The sequence below is a fragment of the Salmo salar genome, chromosome ssa19, assembly GCF_905237065.1.
Source record: "Salmo salar chromosome ssa19, Ssal_v3.1, whole genome shotgun sequence".
NCBI lineage: Eukaryota > Metazoa > Chordata > Actinopteri > Salmoniformes > Salmonidae > Salmo > Salmo salar.
This window is the reverse complement of record NC_059460.1, coordinates 68103800-68123377: the sequence shown is the minus strand read 5'-3', so window position 1 is coordinate 68123377 and position 19578 is coordinate 68103800. Positions and strand designations below refer to the sequence as shown.

The window sequence follows — 19578 nt, the reverse complement described above, 5'->3', positions numbered from 1 at the left end:
ATTTTTCTTATAGTAAATCTGATTTTGGTGAGTGCTAAACTTGCTGGGTGTCTAAATAGCTAGCCCTGTGATGCCGGGCTATCTACTGAGAATATTGCAAAATGTGCTTTCATCGAAAAGCTATTTTAAAATCGGACATATCGAGTGCATAGAGGAGTTCTGTATCTATAATTCTTAAAATAATTGTTATGCTTTTTGTGAACGTTTATCGTGAGTAATATAGTAAATCTTTTGTAAATTCACCGGAAGTTTGCGGGGGGTATGCTAGTTCTGAACGTCACATGCTAATGTAAAAAGCTGTTTTTTTATATAAATATGAACTTGATTGAACAAAACATGCATGTATTGTATAACATAATGTCCTAGGTGTGTCATCTGATGAAGATCATCAAAGGTTAGTGCTGCATTTAGCTGTGGTTTGGATTTATGTGACATTATATGCTAGCTTGAAAAATGGGTGTCTGATTATTTCTGGCTTGGTACTCTGCTGACATAATCTAATGTTTTGCTTTCGTTGTAAAGCCTTTTTGAAATCGGACAGTGTGGTTAGATTAACGAGAGTCTTGTCTTTAAAATGGTGTAAAATAGTCATATGTTTGAGAAATTGAAGTAATAGCATTTCTAAGGTATTTGAATAATGCGCCACAGGATTCCACTGGCTGTTACGTAGGTGGGACGATTTTGTCCCGCCGACCCTAGAGAGGTTAACAGGTCCGACCCATACTTTAAGAAATGTTTATGTATTTATGTAAAAAAAAATAGGGACCTCAATGGAAATAAGTCCTTGACTGAAAAAAATAAAAGAAGTGACAAATAACATCAATCAATCCAAACTGTGCCAATTGGAATGAATGGAAAGAAACATCTGTTAAAACCTCTCTGGGCTACATGGGACTTGACCGTCCCATCTGCGGGACACACTATTCAACAGCCAGTGAAATAGCATGGCACGAAATACAAAACAGCAAAGATCTCATAATTTCATTTTCTCAAACAATCAACTATTTTACACCATTTTAAAGATAAGAATCTCTAATCTAACCACATTGTCCGATTTCAAAAAGGCTTTACGGCGAAAGCATAAAATTAGATTATGTTAGGACATAAACTTCACAAGAAAAACCACACAGCCATTTTCCAAGCAAGGACATGCATCACAAAAACCAAAAGTACAGCTAAAATATTCACTAACTTCTATGGGCTACGTGGGACGCTAGCGTCCCACCTGCGGGACACAGCCAGTGAAATATCAGGGCGGCAAATTCAAAACAACAAAATGTCATAATTAAACTTTCTCAAACATACAACTATTTTACACAATTTTAAAGATACACTTCTCCTTGATGTAACCACATTGTCCGATTTCAAAAAGGCTTTACAGCGAAAGCAAAACATTAGATTATGTTAGGAGAGTACGTAGACAAAAATAATCACACAGCCATTTTCCAAGCAAGGACATGTGTCAATAAAACCCAAAACACAGCTAAATGAAGCACTAACCTTTGACGATCTTCATCAGATGACACTCCTAGGACATTATGTTACACAATACATGTATGTTTTGTTCATATCCAAAAACAGCATTTTACATTGGCGCGTGATGTTCAGAAAATGTATTCCCACCAAAACGTCCGGTGAATGAGCACATCAATTTACAAAAATACTCATCATAAACGTTGACAAAATATATAACAATTATTTAAAGATTTATAGATAGACTACTCCTGGATGCAACCGCTGTGTCAGATTTTAAAATAGCTTTACGGAGAGAGCACATTTTTCAATATTCTGAGTACAGACCTCAGCCATCAAAGCAAGCTATACAGATACCCACCAAGTTCTGGGGTCAACTAAACTCAGAATTAGTATTATAAATATTCTCTTACCTTTGCTGAGCTTCATCAAAATGCACTCCGAGGACTCCTACTTCCACAAGAAATGTTAGTTTTGTTCGAAATACTCCATATTTATGTCCAAATACCTCCATTTTGTTCGTGCGTTCAGATCACTATCCAAAGGCATAACGCGCAAACGTAAATCAGGACACGAAAAGTCAAAATGTTCCATTACCGGTCGTAGAAACATGTCAAACGTTGTTTACAATCGATCCTTAGGGTATTTTTAACATAAAATGTCGATAATATTCCAACCGGACAATAGCGTATTCATTCCAGGAGAAAATGAAGGAACGGAGTGCTCGCGGGCTAGCGCATACCCAAGCACTTTGTCCATAGGCAGTCCACTCATTGACTGAGCTACTATTCTCTGCCCAGTAACAGGAGAAGGAGGAAACAAGTTTCTGAAGGCTGTTGACAGCCAATGGAAGCCTTAGGAAGTGCAACGTGACCCCACAGACACTTTAGTTTCGATAGGGATTCAAAAGAAGAACTACAATTCTCAGATTTTCCACTTTCTGGTTGGATTTTTCTCAGGTTTTTGCCTGCCATATGAGTTCTGTTATACTCACTGACATCATTCAAACAGTTTTAGAAACTTCAGTGTTTTCTATCCAAATCTACTAATAATAAGCAAATATTTAACTCTGGGCCCGAGTATTAAGCAGTTTACTCTGGGCACGCTTTTCATCCGAAATCGAAAATACTGCCCCCTATACCCTAAAAAGTTAAAACACACAAAAAGGTTTAACGACATTCAAAGATTGTCAAGCCAAGCCTTCGATACTGGGTAAGTCTATAAGGCAGGGAGGGATGTATTTTCTGTTTGTCGAGATGGACATAGTCTATTTATTGTGGTTTTGAAAATGCAAACGATGACATTGAAGTTTCTGAAGTCAGTATGCATTGGTATAGAAACCTGTTGGTGGAAAATTTGTTGCATAGATTTTATAAAATTATAATTATGGCATCAATGTTGAAAATGTATTTTCCTCTAGCTGATCATTGTCTGCAGCCGGCTCTGATTGTAATGTAATGAAACAGGCAGTGAGAGTGAGCTCGTCTGTGGTGGTCATACTGAAGCGGCAAAGTTGATATCGACGTTTATATAAACACAGGGTCGCTACAGTTAGTTATTTGTGGACTTAAACATTATTTGGAGTTAATTCCAAGAGGGCGGAGGGTGTTCAATTTATTTTACAGGACAGGCGGAGGATCATGTGAAAATATGTTTTACTTTGGGGGGGGTGAATTTCTTTGATACCTTGAGTTGGACCAGCCCCTCCACCCCATGTTTGAGTGATTTAGGTGAACAGTGATTCTGTGTTTAATAGTAATTGTATTATGTGTTGCTGTTCAGTAGCGACATTGTAACTAAACCCATGGGAACTCGGTGTGTTATTGGGTTGCTGAAACACGTCAGTGATGTTCTTCTAGTCTGTGATGTCGTTGACCACCCCAGACAGTGTCACAATGGTAACCTAGGCCTATTTCTGGGTACTACACAGGTCTAGTTCGCGTAGATCCATGTCATTATGCCTGAAATGGACTTATGTAGAAATATGATCTATTTTATACTATTTCAATGGTCCAAACGATCCAATCAGTTGATGATAATGTTTATTTCGATCTAATCATGTCCTACCGTTTATCAAAGCAAAATGGGCCCCTACTGTTCCCCTAGCCTTGTCCCAGATCTATTTGTGCTGTCTTGCCAATGCTGACCATAGGAGTTGGCACAACAGCACAAACAGACCTGGAATCAGGCTACTGTGTCCCTTCCTGCTTTATTTTGTTGTAAAACTCTACAAAAAAACTGTAGGCCTTTAAGGGTTTAATGTATGTTACTTAGCTGTTAACTACATATAGAAAAAAAATCTACCTTTTTTATTTTGATAGAAGATGTGACGGTGTCAAACAGTTTAGCATTTTTTTCTTGTCATCTCCTTATGATTACACTGAGCGACCCTCATATCCACTTTGAGCTTATAAATCTTATTCTGGGGAAAAAAAGTATATATGGAGAAGGTTAGCATTTTTCGTGACTAATCTTGTTCTGGAGGCAGCTTTGCAGAGTAGTCACTAGCTGGCACAGCCACAAAGTCATAACATCTCATTTTAAACCTAACCTTAACCACACTGCTAACCCCAATGCCTAACCCTAACTTTAAATTAAGAACAAAAAAGCAAATTTTTGTTTTCATGAATTTTTTACAATATAGGCAATTTTGACTTTGCAGCTAGCCTATCTAAGGGGAAATCGCTCAGTACTGCCTCCAGGACAAGACTCATCACAATAAACGTCAACCTGCGTATATGGATAGCAATAAAGCATTTAAAGGTAGACTCAGCAAAATGACGTTGCCACGAGCAGCATCGCAGATATTCTATTGCTAGAGGACTCCTGATATCTTCAGGAGTGATAAGTATCATTTTTGTCTTTATCTGTTGTTGTCTAGTACTGTCTTTTTGTTAGCTAGGGCCATCTACTTTAAGTGCTGCCTGTGTTCCCAGTATCCTACTTGGTGTGTTAACTGCTGACTGCTCATAACTTGCAGATGATTGTTGACACATCAACCAGGATTTCACGGGTAGGGAAATTTGTGACTTGTTTTGGTAATCAGTGGCTGAATTGGAGGGGGAGTGGTTTCTCCTCTTCTAAACAGTCAGGAATTAGTCTTAGTTCTTTAGTCCCCTGGTTTCTCAGCGGCAGCAGTAAGCGGCAGTCGTGTCAGTGGCGGTCTCGTTGGCAAAACGAAGAGCATTGCCAAAATAAAGACTGTTTTTCCGAGGTGTTCTGCGGAGGTCTTCGAGGAAGGAAAGAGAAGGCGGCTCCCTATCACTCTCTTACTTGATTATCTTAGTTAGTTATTTTCTGATTATCTTATTTTTCTCTTTTGTAGCTTTGGCAACTAATGTGTGTGTTTTCTATACATGTTCTCTCCTCTCCCTGTAGGCTTTACAGACACTCCCCACCCCTTGGCTGCAAGCCTTCTAATTGAGTGTTCCCAGTGGGCCCAACCCATGTGGAATTCTGGGTCTCTGGCAGCGTTTTGAACTGCCGATCTGAGTTCATCTCAGCCTATGCTGCCCTTCAGTCCCTTTAACTTTTTGTCCCTGACGGAGACATGGATCACCCCAGAGAACACTGCTACTCCAGCTGCTCTCTCTTCATCTGACTATGTTTTCTCTCATAATCCAAGAGCATCTGGTATTCGCAGCGGTGGCACAGGACTACTCATTTCTCCTAACTGGAAATGTTCTCTCTTCTCACTCTCTCACCTGTTCATCTCCTCATTTGAATCCCATGCTGTCACTGTCACTTGCCCACTTAAGCTTAACATTGTTGTCATCTATCACTCACCAGGTGCCCTTGGAGAGTTCCTCAATGAGCTTGACACCTTGATAAGCTAATTTCCTGACAATGGGATGGCTCACCGTGACTTCAACCTCCCGACATCTGCACTCAATTATTTTCTTTCCAACTCTCTCTTTCCCCTTCTTGCCTCTTTTGACCTCACTCTTTCCCAAACCCCTCCAACTCACAAGGCAATATGCTTGACCTCATCTTTACTAGAGGCTATTTGCCTACTAATCTCACTGCAACCCCGTTCCAGGTCTCTGATCACTACTTTGTTTCCTTTTCTGTCTCCCTTTCCTCCAACACTAGCAACCTCAATGTTCACTCTCTCTCCCACTACTCTCTCCTTCTTTACCCTATCATCTCTCCCTTCTTCTAAATCCTTCTCCCTCCTGTCTCCTGATTCTGTATCTTTGACCCTAATCTTCTCCTTTGCCGCATCCTATGACTCACACTGTTCCCTTTCCTCCCGGATGGCTTGGAAAACTAAGAGCGAGTTGGAAAACTAAACTTCCGGAGAACGTAGCATCCTTTCACTCCCTCCTCTCTACCTTTTCTTCCTCTGTATCTAATGGTAAAGCCACTTTATATCCCTCTAAATTTCAAGCTTCTGCCTCTAACTCTAATAAACTATTTTCAACTTCTCCCTCCTTAATCCTCCACCCCCTCCTCCCTCTCTGCGGATGACTTTGTCAACTACTTTGAAAAAAAGGTTGATGACATCCGCTCCTCATTCACTCAGCCTATTGAGTCCAATGGTCCAACTCACACAGAACTACCCTACGCACTGACTTCTTTCTCCCCGCTCTCGCCAGATGAAAACCCTGTGACTAGTGAGGTCTGGCTGCACAACAACCTGCCCTCACTTCCCTCATCAACTCATCCCTAACCACTGGCAGCATCCCCCTGAGTCACTCCCCTTCTCGATAAACCAAAACTTGATTAATTTGACATCAAATACTATAGATTGTTCCTCTCAAAACTCTTTTCAAAACACTTGAGCGTGCTGTCTCTGATCAACACTCTCCTTATCTCTCTCAGAACAATCTTCTTGACCCTAACCAGTCAGGCTTTAAGACGGGTCACTCAACCTAGACTGCTCTTCTCTGTGTTACGGAGGCTATCTGCACTGCCAAAGCTGACTCTCTCCTCTGTTCTCATCCTCCTAAATCTATCCACGAGCTTCAACACAGTGAACCATCAGATAATCCTCTCGGGCATCTCAGGCTCTGCACACTCTTGGATTGCATCCTACCTGGCTGGCCACTCCTACCACGTGACGTGGAGAGGATCTGTGTCTGCACCACATACTCTCACTACTGGTGTCCCACAGGGCTCTGTTCTAGGCCCTCTCCTCTTCTCTCTAGACATCAAGTCACTTGGATCAGTCATATCCTCACATGGTCTCTCCTATCATTGCTATGCGGATGACACTCAACTACTTTTCTCCTTCCCACATTCTGGTGGTGACATCAATCTCTGCATGCCTGGTAGATATCTCATTTTGTATGTCGGTCCACCGCCTCAACCTCAACAAAGAGCTGCTCTTCCTCCCGGGAAAGGCCTGGCTGCTCAAAGACCTCTTCATCACGGTTGACAACTCCACATTGTCACCCTCCCAAAGTGCAAAGAACCTTGGAGGGACCCTGGACAACACCCTGTCGTTCTCTGCAAACATCAAAGCAGTGACTCGTTCATGCTCTACAACATCCGTAGAGTACGACCCTACCTCACACAGGAAGCGGTGCAGGTCCTAATCCAGGCACTTGTCCTCTCCCGTCTGGACTATTGCAACTCTCTATTGGCTGGCTTCCCCGCTTGTGTCATCAAACCCCTTCAACTTATCCAGAACGCTGCAGCCAGCCTGATTTTCAACCTTCCCAAGTTCTCCCATGTCACCCCGCTCTTCTGCACACTCCACTGGTTTCCAGTCGAAGCTCTCATCCACGTCAATACCATGGTGCTTGCATACGGAGCAGCAAGAAGAACTGCCCCTCCCTCCCTTCCTTCAGGCTATGCTCAAACCCTACATCCCAACCTCAGCACTCTGTTCTGACACCTCTGGTCTCGTGGCCCTCCCACTCAGCCCAGTCCAAGGTCTTCTCTGTCCTGGCACCCCAATGGTGGAACCAGCTTCCCCCTGAAGCTAGGAAAGCAGAGTCCCTGCCCAACTTCCAAAAGCATCTTAAATAATCCCCCTCCTCACCTCGAACTGAACCAACACTTGCACTTGACTCTCTCCCCCTAAACCCCCCCTCCACCAGCTTGGATTTTGCTGATAGCAGACACTTTATTGAAAAGTGTACGTACTGTGCTAGTGATATGTGGTTGACCTCCCACCTAGCTATCTTAAGTGTCTGCTAAATGAGAAAAATGTAAATATTGGGATGAGCGAGTTGCAAGACTACACTCTCACACAGTCACACAGATTATCTGTGCATGTGCACGGGTTCGCTTCATGCTCTTACAGCATGGGATTCACAAGACCAAAACAGTGGAGTAGTTGAGCCTCGCGCTTCAACGCTCTTGGTTATTGCGTAAATTGACCTACTATGCTGTTTACTTTCTGCCTTTTTTTACTTTCTGCGTTGAGTCTGTGTCTCTTTCTGAACGCATGTGGGCACTGTTGCACTATAAGAGAGACAAACTGAGTGGAAAAGCATTGTATAAAACTGCCATGGACAGACTGGATAGCATACTTTTTGGAAGCTCTTTAAATCTTAATTATAGACCAGGTACATCAAAACAAATGTTAATTCATTTATTAAATGATCTTGCTGTAGTTGAGTTGATTGACCCCCCCACATACACATTTAGAAATAATTAGTGTTCCTCTCTCCTGACAAGTGCAGAGCTGAACACAATGTCAAGTGTGTACTGTTTCCTTCTCTATCTCTCTCTCCCTTTTTCTATTTCCCTCTCCTTACCTAAATGTATTCAGTCACGCGCATTCTGTTGCCTCTTTCTTGTGAAACGTAACGAAGAAGAAAAACAGTCCAAAACAAAAGGTCTTTGGCCAACACAAACAGCCTAATTGTGTGCTATTGTTTAATGCTTTAATGAATGAGTGTCTGGGTATGGTCCCATCCGTTACACCTGGGCTTAGTCCCAAATGGTACCTTATTCCCTATATAGTGCACTATATAAATGGCACCCTATTCCCTTCAAAGTAGTACAATTCGTAGGGAATAGGGTGCCATTTGGGATACACTCCTGGAACATGAGTATGCTGTAGGGCCAAACAGGTAGGTGCCTGAGCCACAGCTAATCTATTCTCTCCTCTGTTCCTCTGTACCCCCAGACAACCAGACAGGTACTGTATTTACCCCGACATCCCCGGTACACCATCCCACCGCCATTATTCAGTACTGCTTAGATCCCTCTACCACCCTGGATATGGTCCTTCTTTCACTTTCTTTCTTTCTCTCTCTTTCCTTCTTTCTCACTTTCTCTCCCTTTATGCTGTCCCCCTCTGCCTGAGGACAACTGTAAATCACAGAGCCCGCTCCTGCACCAAACAACACCTTCAATTGGTTTTGTGTTTTTCTAAGAATATCACACCCTTCCTCCCTCTCCTCTTCTTTTCCTCCTCTCCCATTTCACCTATCCATGCCTCTATCTTTCTACAAAGACTAGCAGATCCAATAATTCAATTATAATTTGCTCAGCTGTATACAGTCATTGTGCCAGACATCATGTATTTACAGTATTTTTTCAATACTTTCTCAGACAAATCAAAGCAATTGAATGTCTGCCATGACCATTACCATGGTGAATGCAGTGTTAAAAAGATGATTAATCAACAACCATAATTGATACCCTAGCGTTAAAGCATGTTCAATCATCTATACAAGTGGTGATTGATCCAATAGGCCCTCAGGCGGTGACTTGCTGATGTATATAAAAGTAGCTCTATGCAACTGAGGTGTACTCTGTACTGCAGTAAAAATATAGTTGGACCCTCTCTTAGGGGGAGATTATCTCACTACTGGTGGTGACAGACAGCTTTATTCAGGTAACACAGGTCTAAGCCTGCTCCCCCTGTAGAAAAGGGATTATTCCAGAGTTTTTTTTTTATTTCTTGTATTTTTCATTTTCTTTCTTTCTGCAGCTCGGGGTGTCATTTTGGCATTCTCACCCCTTCTACAATATATATAGAAATGTATGTGGACACCCCTTTCAAATTAGTGGATTAGGTTACTTCAGTCACACCCGTTACTGACAGGTGTATAACATTGAGCACAGAGCCATGCATTCTCCATACAAAAAACATTGGCAGTAGAATGGCCTTACTGAAGAGCTCAGTGACTTTAAACGTGGCACTGTCATAAAATGCCACCTTTCCAACAAGTCAGTTCGGCAAATTTCTGCCTTGCTAGAGCTGCCCTGGTCAACTGTTAGTGCTGTTATTGTGAAGCACATCAGCACAAGAACTGTTAGTCTGGAGCTTCATGAAATGGGTTTCCATGGCCGAGCAGCCACACACAAGCCTAAGATCACCATGCGCAATGCCAAGCGTCGGTTGGAATGGTGTAAAGCTCGTCGCCTTTGGACTCCAGAGCAGTGGAAACGTGTTCTCTGGAGTGATAAATCACACTTCATCATCTGGCAGTCCAACAGACAAATCTTGGTTTAACAGATGCCACACAGCAAAAAGTCCAGTGTTGAATTAACTCCCACAGAGTTGATTTCAACACTTTTTGAGGGTTTATATAGGTCCACACTCTCCAGAGTTAAATTAACACTTTCAAAATAGTTACATTTAACACTCTGCCAGAGTTCCTTTTTAACTCGCAAAACAGAGTTAAAGTAACACTAAGGGATTAGACAACTAACACTGCTCCGAGTTAATTTTTTAACTATTTGTGTAGTGTTGATTTCACTCCCTAAAGTGTCAATTATCTACACTGAAAAAATGTTAAAATTAATTTAATTAATTCAATATTATTTAATTAAATATATACATGTATTAATAAGAATTAATCACAATAAACAATCATTCTCAAAAACATTTATTTGTGCCTTTTCTCCCTTGCAGTCAGTTGAATTAAAACATTGTGAATGAAGGTATAATGTACATACTTTCATCTGAAACATTGTATGAGCTTTGAATATCAAACGGTTTATGAAATTTAAGCTCAGACATTTTTAGTAGACATCTTTCCACACTTCGTAATACTCTGAATGCATGATGATGGTCATCAAAATTCTCTGTAAATAGCTTGTTTGTCCAAAAACAAATTTGATCTTCAACCAAAAGTACATCACTTATTTGACAAAAGACTGGCATGTCTTCTTCCATTGCACTGCAAATAACTAGTCCAGCTTTATACTCTACACCATCAACTTTAACCCAACTAGTTGAGAAAACATCTTTTGACAAGATCGTTTCAAGCATTTCATTGTTGACGACATTCTCATCTCTGAAGAGAAAAGATTTAATTGGCCCATACTCATTTTGTTTGAGGGTGAAGGTTTCCCAGTGATAAGCAATGGCCATCTGATGCTTTTTAGCAAGCGATTTGGTTATGTTTTTGAAATTTTTAAAACAATCTTTAAACAGCTTGTGTTTGGCCTCAAACCTCATACACCACGTATATAATAAGGGGCCAATTTTCCTTATAGAAGATGGGTAATGGATCATAAAATGATGCTTAGGTATCAAGTTTCTATGTGGATACAAGTGCTTAAATAGTTTGTGGTGGTCAACAATCAAATGCTTTAAATATATTGTCATACCTAGAGTGAGAGAAGGTGAAACAACTATGTTCATTATTTGAAGTAACAACAGTAACAAATTCCAGTTTTTGTTTCCTGCAGGAATAATGTCACCAAACAACAGTGGGATGTTTTTCACAAGACACAATGTCTGAATAGAATTCAAACCAATGCCATTGCCAACACTCTCCAAAATAATCTTTGTAGGACGATTTTTTAGTTCTAAAAATCCAGAATCAAAACCATAAATCCTGGAAAGCAAGTCCTGTTCTGACATAAAGTGTTGTGTGAGATATCCAAAAAGCAATTTGATCTCATACTGAACCACACCCAAATACTTCAATGAATTAAGTGTAGATCTTTTTTTCAAACCATAAAGTGACTTCAATTGTGGGTTTTCCTGGAGAGACTGGCAATGCATTTCAAACATATCTTTTCCACGAAGGATCACCTTAGGATCATCCTCACTGTATACCGTTTGACAATCATTCTTCTCAATCAAACAAAGGCGACAGAAATAACGGCTACTGAATGACTCATTAAAACCAAGAATTGTGTGCATCCCTAGATTATCTCCAGTGATCTGACAGATTGTACCATATACCTGCTCATCTGAAAATGGAAGACTTAGCCCTTGGCTTTCTAGTTTTTTCAAATCATTTATCAACGGTTCTAGTATAACATCAAAACCATACTTGTGCAGATCTTGTGTGTGAAAAAGTGTTACCAAATGAATGTTCATCAAAACTGAATTAAATTTTGGGGGAAAGTTTCTTACAACAAAATAAAGAGAGCCAATTTTGTGAATTCCACGTTTGGAGCCAAGGGGATTGGCTGTTTCAAAATCATCATAGTATAGTTGGATTTGTAATGCATGTCTATTAGCTGTAAACAAAGGGTGGGTTTTAAAATAACTTCCATCAAAAAAGTCAGTATAAGTGCCAGGCTCTGATCTACACTCTTTCTTTAGCAAAACAGAAATGTCTGGATTTCTGCACATGAACTTCAATGTTTCTAAAATCGGCACATATATAAAAGTATCCTTCACAGTTACTTGATCATAAGTACCGGATTTCTGATTTCACCTGTTGTCATATCTCACTCCCAGTGTTATTTCTACTGGCTCGACAACTCCCCATTTTTGGTGGTAGTATTTATTTTGTTTCCATTCTGTATTTAGATTTGTGAACGGGTTTTCATAATCTTCAAAAGATTCATTTATCACAGATATGTTGGGGTCAGTTATAGGTAAAGCAGAAATAGCTGTATGCTTTGCTTGTGAGTGAATCTCACTCATTAGTTCTTCCAAATCTCCTACAATTGACGATACCAAACTGTTGGAAATCCCACTCCCCTGTAATTTGGCCACAATGGATGCACACATTTCTTTAGTAAGTCCTGAATCATTGCTCCCAGAATAAACACTGGAAGAGCTACATTGATTTTGTGGATTAAATGTGTCCTCCAAAGCATGTGCCTGAGATGAAGTTGCAACTGGCTCACTAGATGAACATGCAACAGTTGAAGTTTGAGCAATTTGCTGAACATTACTATGAACACTATTAAGGTGCTTCCGAAAACCTGTATATGTTAGGAACTGATGCCTACAGCCTTGCTGAGAACAAAACAATTTGAACTTGGGTCCAGGATAGTAACCATGTTCAACTCTTAAATGTGAAATCAACTGTTGACTGCTGGGATAATATTTCTGACACATGAAACAGGTCAACATTGTTATAGCTTCTTACTCACAGAGTGAGTGCTACTGGCTGGTTAAGCAGTCTGGCTCTCAAGTCTTTAACTCTGGGTGACTCCTTCATTTTCCCCACATCAATGTTATACACTGTTGTCTGCAGGAATGTGTAAAAATTCACAAGTGCCACATCATAAGACAAATTAAACACAAAATGTGCTTTCAAAAGTTCATCACATGCCCCGAGGGAGCGGTTTGCCTTGCATGGGATGAGACGCTTATCCATTGTGATGTAGAAGCTCTCAATCTTGCTCTTCTGACGCCCAACAGCGAGGAGGTACGGCTGCCAACCCTGCTGGTTGCGTAGATGCTCCTCCAAACTGCAGCATGACTAGGGTTGAGATCAGAAAATTAGACAAGAATAATGTGCAGCCACAGAGATAACTACATTATAGAAGTGATTATTCAAACATCTTTTCATTGACTTAATTATAATTCCATGCACTTTTTAACAACCCTCATTTACATATGTGGCTAAGAAGGTGACGTGACAAATTATTATAATCACCTTAATAATATAATTACCTTATGAAAGACAACAAGTCTCTCAACTGCATCACATGCACACATTTTTGGAGACTTCAGTCCCCCTGGAGGTGGTGGAAGGAGATGTAACAGCAACAACAGGGAAGCCATTTCTTGGTCGTAGGCTGAGGACAAAGAGTCACAAGAATTAACTGAAAACTCTTCAAATGTAATACTTTTAAAGTTTGAATGAGAACAGGGAGGCATTATGAGAACGTTTTAAACCGTCATCCATCTATTAGTCACATTTATCCCAAAAATCAGATCAACGTTCAGAGATACACAGAATAAACAAATGAAATATTATTGCAGTTATAGTTCAACTGCAATTATAGCACATTTATTACAATAAAAACAACTCACTTTTTGCCTCATCAAGATCACTCCCTGGGGGACTTTCTGCTGACTGCACCAAGCGACGCAACTCTGGTGTTGAGGTGAGCCGCTTAGCCTCTTTTATGACATTTGGCTTGAAGAACAAATCCCATTTCTGAAGAAGCCTGGAGGATGTGTCGCCATCAAATAGGAGAGTGAAGTCTTGGTCCACCTTTAAGAAAGAAGATATTAACCTGTTAGGGGTAGGGGGCAGTATTTGCACGGCTGGATAAAAAAATGTACCCGATTTAATCTGGTTACTAATCCTACCCAGTAACTAGAATATGCATATACTTATTATATATGGATAGAAATCACCCTAAAGTTTCTAAAACTGTTTGAATGGTGTCTGTGAGTATAACAGAACTCATTTGGCAGGCAAAACCCTGAGACAGATTCTGACAGGAAGTGGATACCTGATGTGTTGTATTACCTTTAAACCTATGCCATTGAAAAACACAGGGGCTGAGGAATATTTTGGCACTTCCTATTGCTTCCACTAGATGTCACCAGCCTTTACAAAGTGTTTTGAGTCTTCTGGAGGGAGATCTGACCGAACAAGAGCCATGGAACGATGATGGCCCATTAGACACCTGGCGCACGAGTTCATGTTGGGTACCCTCGTTCCAATACGTTATAAAAGAGAATGCATTCGTCCACCTTGAATATTATTCATGTTCTGGTTAAAAAAGGCACTAATGATTTATGCTATACAACGTTTGACATGTTTGAACGAACGTAAATATATTTTTTCCCCTCGTTCATGAAGTGAAGTCCGGCGGGCTTAGATCATGTGCTAACAAGACGGAGATTTTTGGACATAAATGATGAGCTTTTTTGAACAAAACTACATTCGTTATGGACCTGTGATACCTGGAAGTGACATCTGATGAAGAGAATCAAAGGTAATGGATTATTTACATAGTATTTTCGATTTTAGATCTCCCCAACATGGCGGCTAGTCTGTATCGCAACGCGTATTTTTCTGGGCGCAGTGCTCAGATTATAGCAAAGTGTGATTTCCCAGTAAGGTTATTTTTAAATCTGGCAAGTTGATTGTGTTCAAGAGATGTAAATCTATAATTCTTTAAATGACAATATAATATTTTACCAATGTTTTCTAATTTTAATTATTTAATTTGTGGTGCTGACTTGAATGCCGGTTATTGGAGGGAAACGATTTCCTGAACATCAACGCCACAGTAAAACGCTGTTTTTGGATATAAATATGAACTTGATAGAACTAAAAATGCATGCATTGTCTAACACAATGTCCTAGGAGTGTCATCTGTTGGAGATTGTAAAAGGTTAGTGCATAATTTTAGCTGATTTTATGGTTTTGGTGACGCCTGTCTTTGAATTGGCACAACATTACACACAACTCTTGTAAATGTACTGTCCTAACATACTCTAAATTTATGCTTTCGCCGTAAAACCTTTTTGAAATCGTAAAACGTGGTTAGATTAAGGAGATGTTTATCTTTCAAAGGGTGTAAAATAGTTGTATGTTTGAAAAATTTGAATTTTGACATTTATTTGGATTCAAATTTGCCGCTCTTGAAATGCACCTGCTGTTGATGGAGTGCACCACGGGTGGGACGCTTGCGTCCCACCTAGCCCATAGAGGTTAAACTACTACTACTACTTCAGGAAATACTTTCAAATTTCAAGCCATTCTAAACATCTCATCCCAAACTTACCAATCCTTTTGTATCCAGGAATCTTGGGAAGCTGGAGAGGATATCAACACTTCTGCCTGGGCCATTAACGAGCTTCTGACGGTGCTGAAAGGTCTCTCTCATCTTCTGGAAAATCAGGGAATTGTCTGTGGTATGGTTGAGCAAAGACATGGCCTCTTGGCAAGCATCACCATCAAGCTGCCTTTCAACATTAACAGTCCTTTGGAAATTTGGGCCCCCTGGAGAAAAGTCAGTTGGGCTATTTGGTGGCAGTGCAGATCCTCGACGAATCTTCCTCTGGACTGTTTTCAGACGCCAAGAAATGTATCCTGTGTTGCTTGCAGCGTCATAGAAGTGTTCCTGAAATGAAAAAAATAAAAGAAATGCGTTGTCATACCAGGCTCATGAGAAATCTCACGGAATTGAAATATCAATGTCGTCCACACAGTTGTGTCACAACATGACATGAAAGAGTTAACAATAATAATGCCTATTACATAGCCCTTCTTGGAGTATGGATCCTTGAGGGAAGGGAACAACATCACTATCCCACGTGCATAATCTTCTCTGATTGCTTTAGTGGGGCAGTGCCTGAGAGGAGATATTAAATTAGTACATTTATGCAATGGCCATGCAGTTATTTGGCACAAATAAAAACAATGTGAAACAAACATACCCATGATTGTCAATCATGTGAGCCACCAGGATGTTAACCTGTTGGGGCTAGGGGGCAGTATTTTCACGGCTGGATAAAAAACGTACCCGATTTAATCTGGTTACTAATCCTACCCAGTAACTAGAATATGCATATACTTATTATATATGGATAGAAAACACCCTAAAGTTTCTAAAACTGTTTGAATGGTGTCTGTGAGTATAACAGAACTCAAATGGCAGGTCAAAACCTGAGAGATTCCTTTACAGGAAGTGGCCTGTCTGACCATTTCTGGAACTTCTTTGCCATCTCTATCTTTTACAAAGGATCTCTGCTCTAACGTGACACTTCCTACGTCGTCCATGGGCGCTCAGAGCCCGGGAAAAAACAGAATGTCGTCATCCCAGCCCCAGGCTGAAACACATTATCACCTTTCTCAAGTGGCCGATCAAGGGACTGTGGGCTTAGGCGCGTGACCTGGCCGCCCCCGTCTTTGGGATTTTTTCCTCTGTTTGCCGAAAAGGAGATTCCCTGTCGGAATATTATCGCTTTTCTACGAGAAAAATGGCATAAAAATTGATTTTAAACAGCGGTTGACATGCTTCGAAGTACGGTAAAGGAATATTTAGAATTTTTTTGTCACGAAATGCGCCATGCGCACGACCGTTATTTACCATTTCGGATAGTTTCTGGAACGCACGGACAAAACGACGCTATTCGGATATAACGATGGATTATTTGGGACCAAACCAACATTTGTTATTGAAGTAGATGTCCTGGGAGTGCATTCTGACGAAGAACAGGAAAGGTAAGACCATTTTTCTTATAGTAAATCTGATTATGGTGAATGCTAAACTTGCTGGGTGTCTAAATAGCTAGCCCTGTGATGCCGGGCTATGTACTTAGAATATTGCAAAATGTGCTTCATCCGAAAAGCTATTTTAAAATCGGACATATCGAGTGCATAGAGGAGTTCTGTATCTATAATTCTTAAAATAATTGTTATGCTTTTTGTGAACGTTTATCGTGAGTAATTTAGTAAATTGTTAGCGAATTCCCCGGAAGTTTGCGGGGGTATGCTAGTTCTGAACGTCACATGCTAATGTAAAAAGCTGTTTTTTATATAAATATGAACTTGATTGAACAAAACATGCATGTATTGTATAACATAATGTCCTAGGGTTGTCATCTGATGAAGATCATCAAAGGTTAGTGCTGCATTTAGCTGTCTTCTGGGTTTTTGTGACATTATATGCTAGCTTGAAAAATGGGTGTCTGATTATTTCTGGCTGGGTAGTCTGCTGACATAATGTAATGTTTTGCTTTCGTTGTAAAGCCTTTTTGAAATCGGACAGTGTGGTTAGATTAACGAGAGTCTTGTCTTTAAATAGCTGTAAAATAGTCATATGTTTGAGAAATTGAAGTAATAGCATTTCAAACGTTTTGAAAATCGCGCCACAGGATTAAACTGGCTGTTACGTAGGTGGGACGAATTCGTCCCACCTAGCCCAGAGAGGTTAACCATTTTTCTTCTTGCAGCATCTGTTAGAGTTTCTGTTGTTTGGTACTCCTGTAATACTTCTTCACCCCCCGACTTGCCTCTTAGCACAGCTTCAATCAACTAATAAAAAACAAAAACATTACAATACAAAACATGGTGATAAATAGCTTTTCTAGAGACTCAGAGTGAAAAAAATCTGAAAGCATTAAGAAACCTGTTCAGCAGACACAGCATCACGTGTATCCTCAAATTTTTGTCTCTTGCTAGGGACATCATCTAGGATTATAGTTGATGCACTTGAGCTGAAGCTTGAGTGAGACGTCTCAGAAGCAGAAGACAAGGAGAAATCAGAGCATTCTAAAGGAATAGAAAAAAATGCAAATAATTATATTATGTAAGGTGTAAAGTGCTTTATTATACCTGCCTTGATATCTCACCCTGATCTGAGAATACTGTCAGCACCACATTGCCTTGTCCAACGAGGTCGCTGAATATTTCTGCATCAACTTCTGTCCCTGTTGCATCCTTGTATATAACTTTTGCATCAGGTGGCAGGCAAAATCTCTCGATGACTGGAAAAGATAGTAAGGTCAAACTGAATGTGCCTTTGAAGTCAGCACTGTTTCTTGCCTCACAGCCAATAACTGTTCACGTTGAATACATACATCCACCACTGTATAACCCTTAAATAGACCTAGAGCATTTTCCCTCACATAACCCATTCCCTCTTAAGTCCAAATTGATGATTGGCTTTTTTTATTGACTGTTTTGGTGTATATTAATACTTTACACTCTATGAAGCACACATTACAGAACTGAAAATGATTAGCAATTTAACCCCATTTACCGTATAAAAGAGTTTGATAAAGGCATGTAAAGAAAATCAGAATCGACAACATTAAGGAGCTTGCACAACGAGCTTTTAAAAGAACATGGGTGTGGTTTAAAACCTTTTTCCTAAGCCATGCTAACCGTTTTCATGGAATTGCATAAAGTCAAACCGTCCTTCATCCTCATCCAGCTTCACATATTTCTGTTGTTGGCTGTACTTCACCTGGACCAGCATTTTGACTGAGACATGCAAGGAAGTTTGACAAAGTAAATAAACATTTAAAGGAAGAACGGTAAAGATTAAAGCTAAGTCGACAGTGTTACACCATTTTTGGTGACCCATCAGATTCTGTGACCTGCACTGTTGGAAAAAGTACTAATTTTCAGAAAATCACGCTGTGACTGAGATATTAAAATGCTGCTTATGCATTGACTCATCAGTATTTAATGATGCACTTAAATGTTTAATAAATGTTTAATATATCAGTCACAGCCCGATTTTCTGCTAATTTTGTACTTTAGCTTTAACTTAGTAATTTCAGTACAATTAACTGGTAATACTTATATACTTTTACTTAAGTAAATGATCTGAGTACTTTTTCCAACACTGCAGGTCATATAATCTGATGGGTCACCAAATACAGTGGTACGCTGGTCACACAGACAACACGTGAAACACCGTCTGCATGTTGGGACGTGTTGTTTGCGGCCCCTTTGATGTTCAAAGTGAAGGGGGAAAAAGACGTTAGCTCCAGCCTCAAACAAGATTTTATACAGTAAAAAAACATAACGCTTTGTTTTTCCTTTATTAAATCATCATTAATAAAGTTGGCGACGGTTTAAGTAACAAACTGTTAGCTAGCTTACCATACACTTCTAGCTAGCTAATCACCAGGACAAATTTGCTGCTCAGACCTGGCAACAAACACGGTTTTGTTAGGCATATATTCTCTGTAGATGTTTCATTGTTCATACTGAAATTCTCAGCATCAATTTATAATTGTTTCAGTAAGTTTGAGTTAATTGCATTTACCGTGTAGTACTGCATGGGAGGGAGAAAATGGCGCCGACTTGTCTCCTCTGTCTCCAACCGAAGAAGTGAAATGCATGGGCGGAGCTTAATTACATCTCTGTGGAGTTGGGTTAACACTGACCGGATCAACTCTGTCAAATAACTCCAACACTGAACACCATTTAAATCAGAATGTGTTAAAATTACACTCTGGGAGTGAAAATCAACTCGGAAATGTTTAACCCTGAAATTTCAACACTCCAATTTTTGCTG

General features: G+C 40.1%; 1 protein-coding gene across 3 annotated transcripts; it reads right to left on the bottom strand.

Annotated features, from left to right (window-relative positions):
* Window positions 1-10252: 10252 nt before the first annotated feature.
* LOC106579430 (uncharacterized) lies at window positions 10253-19360 on the bottom strand. 3 transcript variants are annotated; one of them, XM_045702628.1, is made up of 7 exons: window positions 19327-19360; window positions 17677-17819; window positions 15804-15897; window positions 15328-15666; window positions 13616-13799; window positions 13253-13377; window positions 10253-13058 (listed from the first exon to the last, which is right to left on the bottom strand). In XM_045702628.1, exons 2-7 carry the CDS (start codon window positions 17736-17738, stop codon window positions 12723-12725), a joined length of 1140 nt encoding a protein of 379 aa, XP_045558584.1. In that variant the 5' UTR covers window positions 17739-17819; window positions 19327-19360; the 3' UTR covers window positions 10253-12722. The 3 variants fall into 3 exon arrangements, with proteins under 3 accessions (XP_045558584.1, XP_045558582.1, XP_045558583.1); XM_045702626.1 differs by lacking the exon at window positions 19327-19360; XM_045702627.1 differs by lacking the exons at window positions 17677-17819; window positions 19327-19360 and having other exon boundaries at window positions 15804-16028.
* Window positions 19361-19578: the final 218 nt, after the last annotated feature.

What these genes read in the sequence shown, in the direction of transcription:
- LOC106579430 (XM_045702626.1), bottom strand. Translation starts at nt 11,974, where the DNA reads ATGTGCAGAAATCCAGACATTTCTGTTTTGCTAAAGAAAGAGTGTAGA.